Genomic DNA, 22,430 nt, shown 5'->3' with positions numbered 1-22,430 from the left:
CTTTGAATCAACCTTATGTGTCATATCAAGTAGTGTGAAGGTTTTCTTTGACGTATATGTGATTTTCAGGAGACATAAGGTGTGTAAAGGAATCTGATAGTTTGGAAGTTTTCTTTGACATATATGTGATTTTCAGGAGACATGAGCTGTGTAAAGGAATCTGATAGTTTGGAAGTTTTCTATGCGTATATGTGCTTTTCAGGAGACATGAGCTGTGTAAAGAAATCTGATAGTTTGGAAGTTTTCTATGCGTATATGTGCTTTTCAGGAGACATGAGCTGTGTAAAGGACATCGGTTAGTTTGAAAGTCAAACGTACATGAGTGTTAATATAGCTTGTTTCCCATTTCTGATACTCTGTCTTACATTTCTACAAAATACATTAAAAACCAAAAGTATTTATCCGCAGCCTGGTTCCCTTAAAACTTCAGTTCTATATGTACCATCCTTGCGTCATCTAAAACATGAGTCGTCTTACGTCCCGATTTCATATTCTGCATTTGCAGTTCACTTCACAAAAATGTCTACGAATTATACTCTTGTTTTAGAAATATATCCAACACAGAAAAAAGGCACGATTGGTAAAATGTGAATTTTAATGTTTGTAACTCATGGGGATGAACAAGCATTACTGTATGTTTTATCAACAATGGACGAGCCTTAAGTACATAATAGTTTGAGTCATGTTCGTATGCCTTTGATAAATAACGTGCATATCTCCTGCGAAGCAGGTAAAATATTTTTTTTATAAGAGCAAATTCCTCCTTTAATTAAACTGCAGTGGGAATGTATCTCGGGAGGCATATACACAGGAACCATGGATCCTTCTTAAAGTTACCCTTACTTCAAGGCTGAAAAGAAATATATGAGTACCACCAACACATGCTGTTTTCACCAATATAATTCTCACTGAATCATTGTTTCTTTACAACTGACAAAATTGTTTTAAAAAGCACATGTAAAAATGCGACGGCAAACCTATTTACAATTGTGAAAAATCAGAAACTGATTTCCAGAATTAACGTTAGCAATGACGTTAGTCTTCTTGTATATGAGAAACAAAGCGGACTATTATCGACATCCTTTCTACAATCGCTTCAGAAGATTTATTTGTTTCGAAACAATGCCTCACTGACGTAGTGTACACCAATGAATATTACACGCTTTTCGTGAAATTCTAGTAAACAAATATTTGCCTTGTTCAAGGAAGTGTTTCCTTGTAAACCGAAGCTGCAAATATTGTGGAATGTATGAAACTGGCTTCTCAGTACATCTAAACACAAAACAATGGAAGTGCTAAAAGCCGCCTCAAGCACGTCAACACTTGGGCGGTAGTTTCAACACCAGAGTTCATAAAAGGTATAGTTCCTTCATTAACCCGTGAAAATAATTGCAAATTATCACGTATGCATTGATTAATCATCGAGAAGCCCTCATGTTAGCAAATGAACATTTGTACAGAACTATTGTCACTCGGGTAGAATGACACCATGTCTCACGCCTACTTGTAATATGGCCCTCAATTAGTTTACACAGTATGTGGGATTTATTTTCCAACTATTTTGTACATAAAACTAGAAACGCAGTTTGTGATTGGTGAGATGCCCAATATGGTAGCTGGTCGTTACGTTTTGGATAGCATACGCCCTTACAAATAATAATAATAATAATAATAATAAAAATAATAAATTTGTATAGCGCCTATTTTCCAACTTTGAGCTGCTCAATGGCGCTGAACAGGGTAGAGAATTTACATATCATATGCTTGATTAAACAGGAAAGTTTTTAGACAGTTCTGGAAGGATTTGTGAGAGCTTGCTGTTTTGAGTTAAAATGGTAGATTGTTCCACAAGGTAGGGGCAACTTTGGAGAAGGCACGATCAGCAAGTTTAGTGGATGTTGAGGGAACCGAGATATTGTATATATTCTGAGATCGGAGATATCGTCCTGGTGTATACATCTGGATCAGGTCCTTTAGGTAGAGAGGAGAGTTATCATTGTGCAGAGCAGCGTAGGTCAGTGATAAGACTTTGTACACCACCCTAAGCCGAACTGGGAGCCAATGTAATTTTTTTAGAACAGGTGTGATATGCTCACGAGGTTTGGTCCTTGTAACAATGCGAGCTGCCTTGTTCTGGATCCTCTGCAGATGGAATCAGGATAGTTTCCCTCCTGACGGGTTAGAGAAAGTCCCTGATATTCTTGCCTTTCGTAAGGTGGTCAGTCCGTCGCCAGGCTTGGTTAGCTGGTTGATCATCGCTGCCCCATGACAGAAGACGTTGTCTTTACGTCAGTCTATTGCTTGTCTGGTCCAAACTCAAATATCTGCATCTGCAGTCCCAGCTGAAATATTGAGGTCTGTCCCGGTAATCAACAAATCAACTAGATTGGATTTAAAGCGTCCGTCACTTTGATGGAAATCTGTCTATAGATCAGTCTAAAACCCTGACGGTTGAAGTTTTAAATTTCTAATGTGATTCATATTTGAATGTGAAAGAACAGACTGGCTCTTGCCGATCAATGTTCATCTTGCTGAGCGATAGAGGTAATTTTTAAAAAGATAATAATGCTGTAAAGTCACCATTATTAACGTTCCACCATAATATTCAGTCTCTTGAATATGTAATCCATCTTTGTTGAAACTGAACACTAACAAGTATTAAGTGAGTTCGAAAATGAGGATTGTGTATAATTCCCATTATAGCATCACATACTAAAAACAATGTATGAAATTACAATGTTACAATTCTTGAATCTGAAATGTGAATATCTCATCAAGAACGTCCAGAATCAATACATAATCATTTCTTTATTTGCATAAATGTTACAGATATACAGAGACAAGAATCATTATTTGAGTCAATAACCGCGTCTTATCCAGCGGCTACAGACAATAACTCCTAAGCTGTGTTAAAGGTCATTTGTCCACGAGATTTACTTAAGAGGAATCGTGTAAATATCAGTCCATAATGAGGTTTTGTGAAATACAACGTATGCATGCTTTAACAAAACGTCCGGCAAAATGTGTCGATGTATTTTTAGCCCATACTGGTGTCATAAGCATGTGCCCCGATGTCCAAATCCGTTGCAATAACGACATGACTTAGTAAACTGAAACGTCAAAGCCAGCCAGTAACCAGTCTAGATTATCTGCCAAAAGGGATTTCACTGAGAATAAAAGACAAAATAGTGATGAAAATGTATGAATCGATCACTCAAGAGTGATGCCACCAGATGTTTATGATAACTTAAAATGTCCGTCGTCGTTCGACTCGACCGCCACAATATTGTTGGAATATTGCTGAGTGCGGCGTAAAACTAAACTCTCTCACTCACTCGTTCGACTCACCAAACTGTCACAAGTCAGTAAATGTGTGTTTGTTGCTTAGAGCCTACTGAAATGTTCCATGCAAGGACAAATACGACAGGGGAACCTGGTGGTACACACAATGTAAGTTCTTTCACTCTTTACTTCAGGGACCTGTGAAGGTCCGGGTTAGAATGAACCTGCAGTAACCCAAGCTTGTCGTAGGAGGCGACTAAGGGGATCGGGTGGTCAGGCTCACTGGCTTCGTTGACACATGTCATCGGTTCCAAAGATCGATGCTCATGCTGTTGATCAGTGGATTGTCTGTTCCAGACTCGATTATTTACAGACCGCCGCCATATAGCTGGAATTTTGCCGAGTGCGGCGTAAAACTGAACTCACTCACTCACTTTAATTCAGGGTTTGATTCATCACATAGTTTCATGATAGTACTTTATAAAAACGACACAAGCCTTTATAAAATCAACCTGTACCTTAAATGAATCTGACCATATCACAAACTAACTGTTTCTGAAAAACTATAAAAATTAATGACATCAGGTATTATCAATGACGGTTATCTGTGCACTAGTGAGGCTCGCTACAAATACATGCAAAGGTAAGTCAACTCAAGTAACCTCACGAATAAACACGTAAATACGTCAAAAACGGGTTCAACCCAATTTTGAATACTAATGCGTCCAATTGTAATTATAAATATGCCGCAATGTCTACCATGAACAGCTGTGAATGCTAAACCAAGGCCTTGAAATGTGTAACTTTGATCACACACTTTTGAGTTACCGTCGTAGAATTAAATATTGCTCAGCCAGAGGAGGCTGAAGCCAAGTTGAAGGATGCAGTATATTGTAAGACAAACTTACATACGTTCCACATTGCTGCACAGACATGGAACACTTTCAGCAGTTTATTTAAACATCATCTGTATCAGATATGAACATGGCGTTAATAGGAGCTAAACGGGCGCCTATTTGCAATACGGAACGCCCATTGGTGCTTGTAATCTTGGAACTAACACAGCTATAGAATACCATTCTGTCCATGTAAATGTGATCCTGTGAACATCCGTGTACAGTTTGACGTTCATGTCAATATTTGAGAGAGAATTTAGTTTGATTGCAGGATAACGTTACATGGGTGTTCATAAACATCCATAAACTTTCGAAGGAGACAACAATGTTAACATTGAAATATTCTGTAGTTGATTACGGATGTAAAACACATATGGGCTGTCAGTTATATCAGCAATTGTATGTCATTTTCCCTGAAAATCATTTTAAAATAGGTTCTGAAGCTCACTCAAAGTATTTGTTGAACACAAGCCTCCTCCCCCACTCTCTTTTGAATGATAACAGCCAACATTGACATTTGTTTTCAACAATGGGGCATTCAGCACTGATTACCTTTTGAACAATCCAGAAGTTGTCGTTCTTGAACCTTGACATGACTTCCGGGCCGTTCAAATTTTCATTTGGGACAGAATAAGATCGATTCGTTTTATCCGTGTTCTTTTAATGATCAAAGATTATCGCACTATGCAGTGTTCAGAGTCAAAGCTTTTGATGCTTTTGAGACAAGAATAAATTATTAATATAAATATTCCGCATTTGTATTGGCGTGTCTTATTGTAATTTTGGAGAAAAGTACATCTCTTGTACAGACTGAACGTCATTGGAAAAGTCTTCAATAATGAATTAAACGCGAGTTCATAACAAAATCATCCATAAAGGATTTGCTGCGTTTGAAGATGAAAGATATCCCTTTTGAATTATTTTAGAAACGGTCGTTTTCATTGATAGAATATTTCAAACTTTAGTGCCTTTGGGTATTCATTGTTATGTCTGTGAGATGACATGGGGACGAATCCCACACACCATTAGAGAGACAAGATGATGAAGGTATTCTTTATATTCTTCTGGATGTGTATGTTACCATTTTTTTGTCTAACGTCTAAAATGAAACTCTTTGATTGTGTACATTCAACAGAATTATTCATATCTGTACCTAGGTAATAAACAATAAATCTCAGATGGTGTATGTAAATATATGAATATATATATACATAACATTTTAGAACTTAAAACCTTGTAACTTTTTGTTAATTTGTTTGTGCATACGTGAATATCATTTGCGAGGTTGCAATTATACAAGTAACAGACACAAAGTATTTCAGCAGCTATGGAATTGTCAAGGATATTTTTGAAGTATTGGTTCAATTGGTTTAGGATAATGTTCTTCATACGTATAAAGAGCATTGTCAAAGAACGAGGCCCAGTAGTTTCAAAATAAGCAGGAATATTTGAAAATTTGTGAAGAATATTCTTTTCATTAATACGTGAACACCAACTCCACAAATACCTTTCTGGTAAAAAGTCTTCATTCATCAGTTATTTTTAGAAGCAAACAGTGCTCTAATTACTTAAAGACGGGTATAATCGAACAAGTCTACTAAACCACCCTTAGTAATGATATAAACATGCACCTAACGCAACTATAAATTATAATATCGTGAAAAGATATAAACAAACAGAAAAAAATTAAAGAAACGTGCTTTAAAATGTAAAACTCGTATAATATAGTTTCTGTTTAATTTCGGTGACATTTCCATTATCCCATGTTAATGTCTTCAGTCAAAGAAGGCATAATGTATGCCATACGCTAAATTTCGTTCCGGTGAGAATTTGAATGGGACCAACCTTTCACATGTACTTCCGTGATGGCCTCGTTTATAGTTGTTATATCCAGCATAAAGGGCAGATGGCGTGTTGCCTTGCCAACAGATTTAGTTTATTACTTCCGCTTGAATAATGCCAAGATGTTGACAAAATTAGCGATACGGTTGTGCATTTTGGGTCACTTGTGTGAAGCATGCTGGTGGACAGTGTCGTTCTGACATTCATCCGCCCGAAATGAGTTTCAATCTATTTTTTTAAAATACTTTTCTCATTTTTAATACTGTTTGTCATCGGTGCCCACCTGAAACAAGGAAGCATGAAAGGCCTGACGTTGCTCCGACTTGCTCGTAGTATTGTAATGTAAATTATGTGAGTAGCATGTGATGAGGGGATGAGGAGTGGGACAGGGATGTTGGGCAAGAGATACTTAGTAATACGCTTTTCTGGTATCGCCCAGTATCGACACCAGTTATCCAGTGATATATATGTCGTTTACGCTCTATGGAAACTGATTTTTTTCTGGCATTTGGAATTAGAACATTATCACTTTGGTCTGAAGTACAGATCAAAGGGTGATCTGTTTGATTGGCATTTTAGTAGTTGGTGAGTAATAAGAAAGCAAGATTTTTTTTATGGATAACAATTTCTTTATTATATATGATGAGGCATTTCGGTATGGATTCTTATACCGTTGTCAAGCAAAAGCAAGAGAGTGCTCTTGCTTGACGACGGTATAAGAATCCATACCGAAATCTCGCATCATAAGTCATGTCAAGGTTCAAGAACGACAACTTCTGGGTTGTTCAAAAGGTAATCAGTCCTGAATGCCAATTCGGAAAGAATATTCTTATCATTAAAACCATAAAGAATCGTACTTTCTGATTCAAAGATATCAACTGCCAATTGGGTGAGTGAGTTAGTTTAGTTTAACACCGCTTTAGGCAATATTCCAGAAACAACACGGCGGGGGACACCAGAAATTGGCTTTGTACCCGTGTGGGGAATCGAACCCGGGTCTTTGGCGTGACGAGCGAACATTTTAACCACTAGGCTACCCCACCGCCACGCTGCCAGTTCAAAGAAAACTGGAAAATGTACACAACTTTAGAAATCTGTATTTTATTACAGTCGTTTATGTCATTGTACTTGGCATGAGTTGAAGCTAGCTAATACAACCGGGATCATAACGGTCATATCAATAAAAATACAACAAACCCACACACAAAAAATTAAAAAAAAAAAAAAAAACGCCAATGGTAAAAAGGTTTATGAACTCCGTTTATGACGTCAATATCTTGCGGTTACTGCTGTATTCCGCAATTCTAATTACACCGAAATGCCAACACAGTGCAGAAATGTACTTATCTTGCAGAAAAGCACTTTTTGTGCTGAACTCGGGCAAAAGTTTGTATTTTTCTACACTGAATTATTTAAATAAACTTAATATTGCATATGTTGGAACGTACAGCCATCATTTGAACTGAGCACAAGTTTGGATTAAATATTTCGAAATATCTAATAGAAGTGTTATGTTAGAGAAAAGTTAATTACTAATTATCTTGTAAACGTTTAGAAAAATTAAAAGAAGTTAACATTTTGATTTCGTTTTGAGGTGAAGTTGACTTCTGTTTTATTGCTTACCAAAGTACATGTCTACATGGTTTCACAAGTGATCGCTAGATTGACTTCAATCAGCTGTTTCAGCTTTTAATCAGAAAAATGCCAGCTCCAAGTGAAACAGGTGTTCAATTATCAACCACAGCCGAATTATGATTTTTTTCCCCGAGGAATACAGTGGTGACTGACTTTGTGTGACCTCAAACATCAAGACAAGCCTGGGTCTGGCGCCAAGTCCGAGACGTATGCCTCTAGTGGCTGCCAAACATGCATTGGCATGATATTAAGTTGTCTCGCGTGTCGGCAGAGAAAACCCCAAAGATGTCCCATCTGTCTAATTCTGGCTGAACCTGACAGTCAGGGCAACACGGGTACATCATGATGCTGGAGAGATCCTGGACTATTCGGGCAGTATGGGGTTTGATATTGTCCTGTTCAAACGATTACACTTGTGGTAGTCTCAAGGAAAGGAGCAACAACTGGCTACAGGCTGATATCCCTGTGGCGTTAAACTTCCCACGGACAATAGGGCCTGTAAGTCTCTCGAGGCGCTACTTCCGGTACTAAGCTTGTTCCCGGCTCCCTTTTGCGCGAGACCGGGCCCAGTTTACTTCCTGTACCAGATTTCCGGTTACAAGCGTATATTTAAGAACCAGTTCTGGTTCCAAATTGCGCGACCACCAAATAGGACTTTACAAGACCGGACCAAGTGTACAACCATGCTTCGCTGTGACAGCTGTTGACAGTCGTAATAGGTGGCTAGTTTGGGGATGGTTAGATCGGAAATTTGATATTCCTGCAAGGATTATCGGTTCCTTACAGTCAACTGACAACCATGAGACCATTCGAAAAGGTATGAAACGTTGTTTGTCACCGGAAGTGCTAAAGTCTTGCGAAGTGCCGTGACCTACTAATGGGCCATATTGCACCCTCGAGCAATCAAGCAATGGCTGCCTTTGCTACGCAGTACAGGACTACCGACGTCTTTGTCGTCGACGATGACAGGTCAAGGGCATTCTGTAATGCGGTTTGTGGGAGTCGTGAAGCCATATTGCTGTACACTCTTTGTGTCTGTGATGCTGCGTCCCAGACCAGACACTGCCCCAGTCCCGAAACTGTCACCGCCAAGAAGCGGATACGGATATGTAACGTACGAACATGGAAGTCTTCCTGCTGGGTGGTCACATGTGGTCAACCACTTCGTGACCTGTTCTTTGTGTGCAGGGTCTGGTGTTCGCATAGCCCCAACGGTGCTGCTCCAAAACTCCTTGTCCCCGTGAAGTTGTTTTATACCTTCTTTGTACTTTCATGTTAGGCTATCAGCAAAAGGCCATGCCTCGTGGAACCATCGTCAGATGATTTTGGGTGTGTTTGGGAAATCGTTTTCAAACTGAACTTTGATTCTTTTAGCAAAGGTATTAAAACCCAGTTACAATTTAACACTACCTGTCTTCTTAGAATTGTGAGTTTAGGTTTATTAAATATTGTTTAGGTTAGTGGTTAAAGCGTTGGCTCGTACCCGGGTTCGATTCCCCACATGGACACAATTGATATGCTGGAATATAACATAAACTCCAGATCTAACATAACCCGTACAAGATATCCTTAGAACAAACTGACACTGAAGACGGTGGACGATAGGCATTTACTATCGTTCGACTGAAACGTAAATGTTTTCTTCTTTGTCGAATCTTGTATATACTTAAAAGTTATCTAAAACAGATCACATGTTCAAAATGTATTTGTCTGATTGTTGTTTAACATCTCAATCTGCAATATTCCGGTTCCATAACGGCGGTTTGTAAATACTTGACTCAAGACATTCATGGTGTTGCACATCTGTATCTTCAAGAACTCCTCTCCCCTTACATGCCAGCAAGAACTCTAATCTGCTCCGTGTACCAAAGTGGAACCTCAAATCATTTGGTTACAAGTCTTACCAGTACATAACATCGGTCAAATGGAATTCCCTCCCTGATGAACTAAGCTGTCTCCAACCCTTGAAAACTTTAAGTGTCATCTCAAAACCTTTCTCTACAAAAGGTTCTATATCAATTGACATCATTAATACTTTATTCATTATTGGCGCTATAAGCATACCTGGTTTGGAGTTTGGCGCTATATACATGAACACATTATTATTACTGACCACTATATCCTGTGATTGATATAATGAACAACGGTCTCAGCCAGCAGGGTACCATGTCACACAAAGAACCACGTCACCGAGCCAGCGATGGCTGATATCATCCAAATGTGACTGTATTGAAATATGCTTGGTAAATGCGTGTTATGAAAATAGACAATTTAACATGTTTTTAGAAGTTTAATAAATGGCAGAGACTGTGAAGAGAGATGTATGACCCGGTTCAAGATGAATGATTATACACGTGCATCACGTGAAAACACGTGGGAAACTATTAAATCGGTAGGGAAGAGATTTATATCGATACAAACGAGATATCGAGTTATCAGAGTTCGACACAACGGTGCTCGACTGTACTTCACTATTCAGTAAAACAAATGCAGTAAATACCCCCAACCCGTTTTTTCAGGCACAACCAGATGAACAACTTGTTGGCTACTTTAACGGTGGAAATGTACATGCATGTTCAGCCAGTCAGCTTTTACCGTTATGCTGACCGCAGTGTATGACAGAAGCCGTGGAACATGGTGTTGCAGTATGACGTTCATGGTAGAACATGTGGAGAACAGTTCCAAATATGTCCGTCAGTGAAACAAATGATTGCATCCCATTCAATTCTGTATTGTGACCAGGGGCGGTGGAGTAGCCTGGGGGTTTAAGCGTTCGCATGTCACGAAGAAGACCCGGGTTCGATTCCCCACATGGGTACAATGTGTGAAGCCCATTTCTGGTGTCTCCCGCCGTGATATTGCTGGAATATTGTTAAAAGCGGCGTAAAACTAAACTCACTCAGTGTGTTTTGACTTTACCATATGATATGATTCGCGTGAACATTTGACTTGACTTTGCATGTGTTTCCAACGAATGCCTCTGATGGGCAGGATATGCTCACAGTCACGGACATACCTGGCACATCACTGTTTGACATAAAAAAGGCTTTTGATACACGCTGTTGTGATCTATCCATCAATGGTAGCATAAGGTTTAAAAACATTCTTATTTAAGCAATTCCACACACTAAAAATAACCATTACTGACAGAAGGCTTCAAACACGTTTAACTATAAAACTGATGCTATACAATCCATAGAATACATTGTTGGTAAGTCGAATAAAATAAAATTGGAGCAAACGCTGTATTTATTTACCCTTAAAAGGAATGACTGCACTAGTAGTAACTCTAAACCATGCATTAATGGCAACATTTCATTTAACATGAACGGTTAAACGTGTATGCCTATTTTGTATAGATGTATCTTCCAATGGTATACTAAATTCTGGTAGACTGTCATGCATTAAAGCAGTGTTAAGCCATGTGTGCTTACATTGTGAAAGTGTATTTACTAGAAGAGACCCGTGAAGATCCGGGTTAGAACTGGTCTTCAGTAACCCATGCTTGTCGTAAGAGGTGACTAATGAGATCGGGTGGTCAGGCTCGCTGACTTGGTTGACACATGTCATCGAATCCCAGTTGCGTAGATTGATGCTCATGGTATTGATCACTGGATTGTCTGGTCCTGATGATTTACAGACCGCTGCCATATAGCCGGAATATTGCTGAGTGCGGCGTAAAACTAAACACATCAGTAGAAGAATATATTGTATTTTCACAACTGTCATCAACCATGTGTTCCCATTCTGTGCAGGTGCCTTTCTTATTCCGTACATCGTGATGCTGATATTTGGCGGTCTACCTCTGTTCTACATGGAGCTGGCGTTGGGACAGTTCCAGAGGTGTGGCTGTCTCACTGTCTGGAAGAGGATATGCCCTTGTTTCAAAGGTAGGTCTTGTATCTGATACAATGGTGACCGCTTAGAATTGGTCTTCAGCAACGCATGCTTGTCGTAAGAGGCGACTAACGGGATCAGGTCCACAGACTTGGTTGACACATGTCATCGTATCTCAAATGCGTGGATCGATGGTCATGCTGTTGATCACTGGATTGTCTGATTGACTCATTTGCCACACAGCAAGAATACTGCTGAGTGCGGCGTAAAACAACACATACAAAGCGTACAGTGGCATATTCCGATTGAAGGTTTGGAGGAGCAAACGTGAAGAGTGGGATATTCGGCTTCCTTTAGTACTTTATATCTTTCTTACCTGTAAGTATCTTTAAGTATGAGTGGTTGTCTCAACATTACAGCTACGGGCACTAGAAGGGGACAAATGGAATTTTAAAGGACATGGAATGAACGCTAATGCCCAGCTGGTAATGTGTCTAGAATGATTGCCCCTATTCAGTCGACGCCAGTGACATGAGAATGGTTTTACAGGACATAACATGAACGCTTATTTCCTTCTTTTAAAGTGATCAGAATGATCGCCACTTCCCATTTCTCCCAACGTCAAATGACGTTCTATCCAAATATATTCCCAGATATTGAAACACTTACTTCTTATGCTAGTGAGTGACGCATGCTAACGGTAGAATTACACAATCGAGATTAATCATTCTCGGGCGTTCACGGTTAATATGTTGAATGCATTGAAATGAATCAGATTGTTTGGGTTGTTTGGGTTTTCTTTGAACTATATGGAGTTGATTTAGGATGTTTTAAATTATTTTTCTGTTGATCTGGTATGGTTTGGATGATATTGGATTCTTTTGGGTTGTTTTTGATAGTCTTGGATTAGGTCTGGTTGTTGTGAGCGTTGGTATAAATGGTACTGCCAGTAGTATAGAGCTACTTTTAATGGCGTTATTGTTTGAAAATAACAGAATTCCGTCTTTAAGTTGGACCATTTTTGCATGAAACTTTATTATCCGTTGGGAACATGTGTTCTGATTTCTAGATAAAACGATGGTTCTAAATTTACTGAACATTATATTAGAGCAATATATGTCTTGGAGTCAGTATTAGTCGTGAATTTGTGAAGATTTTTACCATTGGGACCAAGTTCACAAAATGAAGTGTTCACAACCACCTTCACTCATAATTCACTTCTAAAGTCAAATCTCAAAGGTTGTTGGTAAACGCGATCACAGATTTTCCTACCTGAAAGACACAGATCTTGGGATTGTTGGTACTATTACGCTATTACCCTCAGTGCCATGACGTTAAGATTGGTACTTAGAAACGTGTACACGTACAAGTGTGGATAAGGCTCTTCTGACAATGGGATGTGCAGCTTTTTAAAAATGGACTTAGAATGGAATAAATGCGGGAAGAATGCATGTAAAACATTCGAGAAACAAAAGCTAAAAGTAAAAGAGTTGTTGGTGCTGTTGAGCATTACATGTCAACGTTAAAGACGTGTGTTGGCAAGGAGACGTCTTTAACAGTGGGTGTCAGTTTAGCGTCCATGTCGAATACGTTGAGTTACTGACCAATTTCCGGCACAATCACTCGGATTGACCGACATACATAGCAGCCACGAATACTGGACTTGCTCTTACCACGTGGGGAGTAACTTGAATAAATTACACTTGTCCATAGGTTCACAGGAATTCCCCAAGTACTTAAGTTATCTGAAAACATCAAATGTAACAACCACTTATGTGGGATCTAAGACTTAAGCTTTCAGTGTATTTTCAAGCGTCAGCCTACTATATTCTATGATCACTACATTCCTCTCTGTTCTTTTAGTTCCTGTAGTTAAAACCTTTACTGCATACTCATGCCATTCCCAAATTAAACTCTTTGGGATAGAATTTGACTGATAAATAAGTTTTGTTACCTGAATTCATAAGACCCAAATTGAAATTTCAATTATTGAATTAATGTATGCATTGTACTTGACTTTATACAGCATAATGATTACATCCTAGGGCTGTTTTCTGAACATACACTCAGGCAACAAACCAACCGAAAATATTACTAGTTACATTTCAGCCGGAGACAAGCGTCTCCCAAACAAAGATTCGACATAATTTTACCCTTTCATTTGCCATTTCTGAACTGTAAACGGATCACATGAAACAGGGACGGAATTAATTTCTAATAAAACTTGGGCATTATAATGGTCTTTTCTATATTAACCGTATTTAATAAGTTATTGCCTCATTTATGATTGATCAATAGTATTGTATTGGATTGTACAATGTATGTTTGACACTTGTCAGATTATTCTACTCGGTCATCCCAGTGACGTTTCTTGCCTCCGAAATGTCCTTCATCAATTGTCAAGGACGTCGACTTTACGGACCTAAAGATGTCCGAATTGGACACAAGTTGCTTGATTATACAGAAACAGGCTTATCGTTTCTCAGATATGTCTAATATCTGTAACATAATCCGTGCAATCAAAACACGTTTATGAATTTTCATTGTTTCTCGATGAAATATCCATTGACCCAACAACCCATATCAAAAGTTCAGCCCGTTGATGTTACACTGGAACCTTCCCTCTTGATGGGTCTCGTTCGGTTGCCCCGCCAGCACCATGTAAACCATACCGCAATCCTAAAATCCGGACAGGAACACGTCGTATGACTTTAGTCTAATTTCCGAACACAACCAATTGGAGATCGCTGGTTCTTGCATCAACGTTTGGATAAGATTCCGTTGCCTTGTCATTATCATTGTAATGCAGAGATGTTGCAGTTCAATAGACATTATCATAACCGAGATTGCCTTATCGGCGGCTGCTATTTGCCCGGTAAAGGCCGCGTCTTAATCCAGGTCCGTCGTTTGGACTCGTAGCGTAATTACCCGGATCGCGGTCGAAGAGAGGAGCTTTCATGTGAAATAAAGGCTAATACCGGAGTCATAGCCGGGATTCGGCAGGCTCATTTTAACTGTGCTTGCAAACCCGTCTTCTGTGTGTTCGATTATTGACCCATATGTTTAAATTTGTCCACTCTCGTTAAACACTGACAAGTTTAAGTAATGAGCATTACATATCAGAGGTTGAACAGAATGCTTTGGACGCGCCATTGGGGGTTAGTTGGATAGATGCATGCTATATTACCGTTAAGTGCTGAAAGTATCACATCTTTTTTAGCTGACATTTTAGACGTCAAGTAACCATGTTTTTGTCTATGGAAAAGCATGGTTAGTCTCTATGGGTTTACTTTTCTTCTATTTACTCGTAATTGTTTGGTTGGTACGATTTACAAAATCATTAGCCCCGAGACAATGACTTGTACATATTTACAAGTTTGGTTTCAGCGCAACAGTACCATTATATCATGCAATGTTATGTTGTTTTCATGCTGTGAGTGAAATTTAGTGTATGTACTATAATTTTTGTCATTAAGAGACAGTTCTCACATAATGTCTTTTGTGACCTAGATTTCCGACTACCTTAAAGTAGTAAAACAGAGAACAAAATCAAATCTGAAAATCACAATTTGTTATATTCCTACGACAGCTGACAATAAAAGTGTATATTTATTATTAACAGTTGTGCAAATGGCGCAACGCGCCCTTATTTCCACGCTGATATTCCAAAAGAGCTGAAGCTAATCCACAAAACGTTCGTAACGCTACGACATTCGTAAGCCTATGATAAACTGTAGAGTTACGACAGGTCGTAAAGTTACGAATGTTTTGTGACTCGGTACCCTGGACCTTAAAGATTATATTACCTTATATCAATATGTATATTTTCTGAAATCTAGCCATAAATTACAAATAATGTAAGAATGAGAAGAGGATGACCTAACACTTACATTGATTGCGGTGAATATAACAAATGCCTTTCAGCGATGTAATTGTTTCTTGAGCCTTGACGGTAACAGACCAATCTGATATGACTGATTACCTACAGTGCCGGAAGTCTGCATATTCTAGACTGTAATCTGCAGTCTTCAGTCGGTAATCTGTAGTATGCATACTGTCTGAATAAATCACCATATGTCAGTCAATAACCAAACCAGTGGTGTTGTTCAGGCTTCGTCCATAACTGGATTATTTACAGGATATGTGAATCTACTTACTCGCAGTGAAGACTTCCCGTCCAAATTATGATAAATAACTAAGAGCGGAAGGAAGTGAGCGTTTCTCTGATAGTTCGAGTTAGGGTTTCTGTTTTAAGAGATTCGACTGTACGAGGGTTTTTTAAAAGTCAGGCCACAATTTGTTATATTATCCGTATTAAGAAGTTGGACTCGGCAGTATCACTGAAGACACACTTACTTATTATCCATGTAGCCTTATTTCGCTGTTCATTTTGCGTTGGTACAGCTACTTTCCACCACTTTCGACACACTGGGAATCTCGAAGTCTTCATTATCGGTTGCTGACATCGAAAAGGCTCTCTTTACGATCTGATTTTGATACCTTCGTGTTCATGTAATAATTATTTGACTATTAGTGATTCCGTTTCATGATTCAGAGAGTACCAAGATCCGGGTTAGAATTGGTTTTCAGCAACCTATGCTTGTCGTAAGAGGCGATAAACGGGTGGTCAGGATTGCTTGCTGACTTGGTTGACACATGTTGTTGTATGACTGTTGCGTAGATCGATGCTCATGCTGTTGATCACTTGATTGTCTGGTCCAGAATCGATTATTTAAAATTGCCGCCACGAAGCTGGAATATTGCTGAGGTCGGCAAACAAACAAACATAGAGGACCATAGGCCACCGGCATTATATAGAACACATTTTGATTTCAGATTAGTAAACCTTACCGCTAATTCACAACAATGTTGCATTAACCACTCCAATATACTCCAAACATCAATGTATGTATTACATCGGCATACATTATAATAAAGAATAGAATATGAGTGCCCATATCATACTGTACGACATGAGTGCCTACATGTTGGTATTTCCCGAGCGAGTGTCGTAAACATAGTATGATAAACATAACACGAATATAATATTCTGTTTATTACCGAAATCGTCAAATTGGGGGAAATAAACCCAAATCTACTTTCAAACATATGCTGGATACCCGCCGTCGCCGCATGTAGAACGCAACGTCATAGAAGAAACGTGACGTCGTTGCATTGTTCATGACGTCACATCACCATGACAAAGTGATATTTTGCCCTAGGGCATCGTATGAAAATACGAACCCCGATATTTTCACCTTCGTATGTTTACGACTCTCGTGCCTAAATATCGGTATATCCAACATTAAGGCATTCGTGTCGTAAACATAGTATGACATGGGCACTCATATAATATCCTCTATTTATCCACCTACCAGTTTTGTTTCATACTTTGATACGTATGCTCATGACTTCATGCACACATAATACATGACAAGGCTGGCTGTTGAGGTCTGAGCCACACATAGAAGAGATTGTGTAACAGAGAAATCCATTGTTATGGACAATACACGATGGTATTAAGATATATCCACAAAACTGCCAGATTGTTTCGCTGTGACAATGGTTCTGTCACCTCTGGAATATGGACAAACCTAAGGAACCTGTAATGATCATGTGCTTGCAGAAAAAGGGCGTAAGATCAAAATCCATCCATGATATATATAAATACATTAAGGGGATAGCCTGGTGGTTAAAGCGTTCGCTTGTCACACCGAAGACCCGCGTTCGGTTCCCCACATGGGTACAATGTGTGAAACCCATTTCTGGTGTCCCCCGCCGTGATATTGCTGGAATATTGCTAAAAGCGGCGTAAAACTAAGCTCACTCACTCCTTCCCATGTCACAGCTAGGCGATGGACAGAAGAGTTTAGACATGGCAGGAAGAGCCGCGAGGTTACAGTATCTTCTTCCTGATCAACAAAGTCTAATGTAAAGTCTGTCAAACGTATATCAACCTTAAATTACACCCAGGATAACTACCTCTGGCTTTTATCGAGATGACAACGTTATTTAGACAGATTAACTGAACTTATCACCTGATAAAAAGTTCAGGGTCTGTTTTTCTCAAATGTCTGACCCCATTGTCCAGCTTTAATGGATTAGACTGGTCAAGTTTTACCCTGTCCTGGGAGCTCAATAAGAACGAGCTACAGACCAGACGGCAACATCGCGGCCGACGTAGCTGTGCTTTAAGCATCCGTGAGTAATAGACGAATCAGTTGTGTCAAAATATCAAGCACTCAATGCCAGGCGAGGCTTGATGATAAGGACCGACGTTGTTGTCGTCGTTAAATCGCCATTCTAATTAAAGATCAATGAATATTTATGAGCGGCGCAAATCTGTTACGCAACTCCGGCTGTAAATGCGCATCAACTTCGGCGCCACAGTAAACAAGATGGCCGACGACGTAACGACGTCGCTGACCTACAAGAATAATGGCGACTTAACTTTGCTTACTTTGAAACGTTAATAGTTGTTATAGTTGATGTAACTGATATTTTGTTACATTGCTTTGCGTTATTTACGGTGTTTCCTCGTCTCAACAGAACAATCGCCTCATGCATGACACGCGATTTGATTTCTTTATTTATGTCGAATATTCTACCGTAATGGTATCAGCTGAACACCCGTTGGCCTGGCCTTAGAATATGTACTTCTTGGAGATTTATTGTCCTTAACAGACCTCCTGGCTATGAACCCATAGGTGCATTTCTGGGATGACCTTGGTAACCTTCGGCAGTAATGCTCCAGCTGATGAAATTCAGCTGAATGTAATAATATTGACTAATTGTATGAAATAATAACTATATCTAGATAAACAAATAACAACGTTATTCATTGATGCTATCTTCTTAATAACAAGACTAACTTCGAGCATAATCTTTCTTTTGTCACAAGGAAATCAATGACAGAGTCATTACAGAGTCTCTCATTGTTTAGATTTCAGACACAAAGGAGATGGGTACACATTTTAATCAAATATCATTTCCACAAAATTAATAATCTTCTAGACGACTTCAACTGTAGCATAAGCATGTATTTATGAATTACTAACACATAGTGAGATACCAGTTAACAAAATTATCATCCTACCCGTTGGTGACACGTCACAAACACATCCAAGTCAAAAACACAGACCGTATTGATCTGTCAGCTATTGTTCCATCGATTAGCCGCTTTAGGATCCATTGGCAGTGGGTTCAAATCCTAGATTCAATCAGATCATCAATCAAAGTTGATCAACACGAATGCCAGTGTTACGTCGAACCGGCTTCGTGGTGTAGTAGATAGTGCGTTTCCGAAAGGCCGGATTTTTTTACCCTCTTTCCGATCATACCCACCTACGCTGAAACGTTTCTGTTTCTAACCCTAATCTTAGAGTCATTATAATGCTTCTGAATATCAATTTTATCAACAGTACTACTTACACTTGTACATAGTGAGCGAACTAGTTTCGAAATTTTGCCAGCCAGTCGGGTTAGCTATGCCTGAAAGTTACTAGCGCACAAAATAATTCACTAGCCCGAAATTTGAATGTAGAAACTGAGCAAATGATTACAAAAATAGATGAGAATAAGACATGGTCGACATGACATCACCTCACCTCACAAACCCCTTTCCACTCCACCTAACCTCATCCCACCTCACAAACCCCATCCCACTCCACCTAACCTCACCCCCACCTCGCCCCACCTCACTAACCCCACCCACTGCATCTAACCTCATCCCACCTCTCTAACCCCTCCTACTCCATCTAACCTCACCCCACCTCGCCTCACCTCACACACCACATATTATGAAAGTCTACCTAACCTCACCCCAAATAGGAAATTAATATCTCCTGTTCTTAATGCTTTTGTCTGAGGGCCCATAACTGTCGGGTTCGTCATTTTCTTGTAAACGTTCTTCCACATGGCCAAGAGTCTCTTTTATAGAGTAGCCTCGTGGTTAAGACGTAAAGCCTCAGATATGCACGCTTGTACACATCTGAAAGCAACTGATACATATCTGCTAAACGCTTGTACACATCTGAAAGCAACTGATACATATCTGCTAATCGCTGGTACATACCTAATAGTCGCTGGTACACAAATAATAGTCTCTGGTACATACCTAATAGTCGCTGGTAAATCCCTAATAGTCGCTGGTACACACCTAATAGTCACTGGTACACACCAAATAGTCGCTGGTACATACCTAATAGTCGCTGATACACACCTAATAGTCGCTGGTACACACCTAATAGTCGCTGGTACACACCTAATAGTCGCTGGTACATACCTAATAGTCGCTGATACACACCAAATAGTCGCTGGTACACACCTAATAGTCGCTGGTACACACTAAACCCCTAATAGTCGCTGGTACATACCTAATAGTCGCTGGTACACACCTAATAGCTCACTACTAGTATACAGTCACTGGTACACACCAAATAGTCACTGGTAATAGGCGCGGGTACATCCCTAATAGTCGCTGATACACACCAAATATTCGCTGGTACATACATAATAGTCGCTGATACACACCGTATAGTCGTTGGTACATACATGATAGTCCCTGGTACAAACCTAACAGTCGCTGGAACAAACCTAATAGTCGCTGGTACACACCAAATAGTCGCTGGTACAATCCAAATAGTCGCTGGTACAATCCTAATAGTCGCTGGTAGATACCTAATAGTTGCTGGTACATAACTAATAGTCGCTGATACAAACCGTATAGTCGTTGGTACATACACGATGGTCCCTGGTACAAACCTAACAGTCGCTGGTACACACCTAATAGTCGCTGGTACAAACCTAATAGTCGCTGGTACACACCTAATAGTCGCTGGTACAATCCTAATAGTCGCTGGTACATACTTAATAGTCGCTGGTATATACCTAATAGTCGCTGGTACACACCTAATAGTCGCTGGTACATACCTAATAGTCGCTGGTACATAACTAATAGTCGCTGTTACACACCTAATGGTCACTGGTACATCCCTAATAGTCGCTGGTATATACCAAATAGTCACTGGTACATAACTAATAGTCGCTGGTACACACCTAATAGTCGCTGGTACACATCTAATAGTCACTGGTACACACCAAGCAGTCACTGGCACATCCGTAAAAGGCGCTGGTACACACCTAATAATCGCTGGTACATACATAATAGTCGCTGGTACACGCCTTAGAGTCGTTGGTACCTACATGATAGTCGTTGGTATACACCTATTAGTCGCTGGTACACACCTAATAGTCGCTGGTACATACCTAATAGTCGCTGGTACACACCTAATAGTCGCTGGTATATACCTAATAGTCGCTGGTACACACCTAATAGTCGCTGGTACACACCTAATAGTCGCTGGTATATCTAATCGTCGCTGGTACACCTAATAGTCGCTGGTACACACCTAATAGTCGCTGGTACATACCTAATAGTCGCTGGTACACACCTAATAGTCGCTGGTACATACCTAATAGTCGCTGGTACACACCTAATAGTCGCTGGTACACACATAATAGTCGCTGGTACACACCTAATAGTCGCTGGTACACACCAAATAGTCACTGGTACATACCTAATAGTCGCTGGTACACACCTAATAGTCGCTGGTACATACCATAATAGTCGCTGGTACATACCTAATAGTCGCTGGTACACACCTAATAGTCGCTGGTACATACATGATAGTCGCTGGTACACAACCTAATAGTCGCTGGTACACACCTAATAGTCGCTGGTACATACCTAATAGTCGCTGATACACACCGAATAGTCGCTGGTACATACATAATAGTCGCTGGTACACACCTACTAGTCGCTGGTACAACCTAATAGTCGCTGGTACACACCTAATAGTCGCTGGTACATACCTAATAGTCGCTGGTACACACCTAATAGTCGCTGGTACACACCTAATAGTCGCTGGTATATACCTAATAGTCGCTGGTACACCTAATAGTCGCTGGTACATACCTAATAGTCGCTGGTACATACCTAATAGTCGCTGGTACAAACCTAATAGTCGCTGGTACACACCTAATAGTCGCTGGTACATCCCTAATAGTCGCTGGTATATACCTAATAGTCGCTGGTACATAACTAATAGTCGCTGGTACACACCTAATAGTCGCTGGTATACACACCTAATAGTCGCTGGTACACACCTAATAGTCGCTGGTACACACCTAATAGTCGCTGGTACACCAATAGTAATAGTCGCTGGTACACACTAATAGTCGCTGGTACACACCTAATAGTCGCTAATAATAGTCGCTGGTACACACCTAATAGTCGCTGGTACACACCTAATAGTCGCTGGTACATACATAATAGTCGCTGGTACACACCTAATAGTCGCTGGTACACACCTAATAGTCGCTGGTACACACCTAATAGTCGCTGGTACACACCTAATAGTCGCTGGTACACACCTAATAGTCGCTGGTACAAACCTAATAGTCGCTGGTACACAACCTAATAGTCGCACTTAATAGTCGCTGGTACACACCTAATAGTCGCTGGTACACACCTAATAGTCGCTGGTACACACCTAATAGTCGCTGGTACACACCTAATAATACACAGTCGCTGGTAATAGTCGCTGGTACACACCTAATAGTCGCTGGTACATACCTAATAGTCGCTGGTACACACCTAATAGTCGCTGGTACACACCTAATAGTCGCTGGTACACATCCCTAATAGTCGCTGGTACACCTAATAGTCGCTGGTACACATCTAATAGTCGCTGGTACAAACCTAATAGTCGCTGGTACACACCTAATAGTCGCTGGTACACACCTAATAGTCGCTGGTACACACCTAATAGTCGCTGGTACACACCTAATAGTCGCTGGTACATACCTAATAGTCGCTGGTACATACTGGTAATAGTCGCTGGTACATACCTAATAGTCGCTGGTATAGTCGCCTAA

At 40.0% G+C, this 22,430-nt stretch overlaps 1 protein-coding gene across 1 annotated transcript in view; it reads left to right on the top strand.

The window, feature by feature from the left end:
* Positions 1-22,430, top strand: part of LOC124278282 (sodium-dependent serotonin transporter-like) — a 58,682-nt gene that overhangs the window by 338 nt on the left and 35,914 nt on the right. The window contains exon 2 of the mRNA XM_046714007.1: positions 11,411-11,545. Within this exon, the coding sequence (XP_046569963.1) occupies positions 11,411-11,545 (135 nt within the window). The remainder of the gene's footprint in view (positions 1-11,410; positions 11,546-22,430) is intronic.

The sequence above is a fragment of the Haliotis rubra genome, unplaced genomic scaffold, assembly GCF_003918875.1.
Source record: "Haliotis rubra isolate DU_JTF1 unplaced genomic scaffold, ASM391887v1 Scf234, whole genome shotgun sequence".
Taxonomy (NCBI): domain Eukaryota; kingdom Metazoa; phylum Mollusca; class Gastropoda; order Lepetellida; family Haliotidae; genus Haliotis; species Haliotis rubra.
The sequence above is the reverse complement of the archived record's forward strand: the minus strand, read 5'-3'. Positions and strand labels throughout refer to the sequence as shown.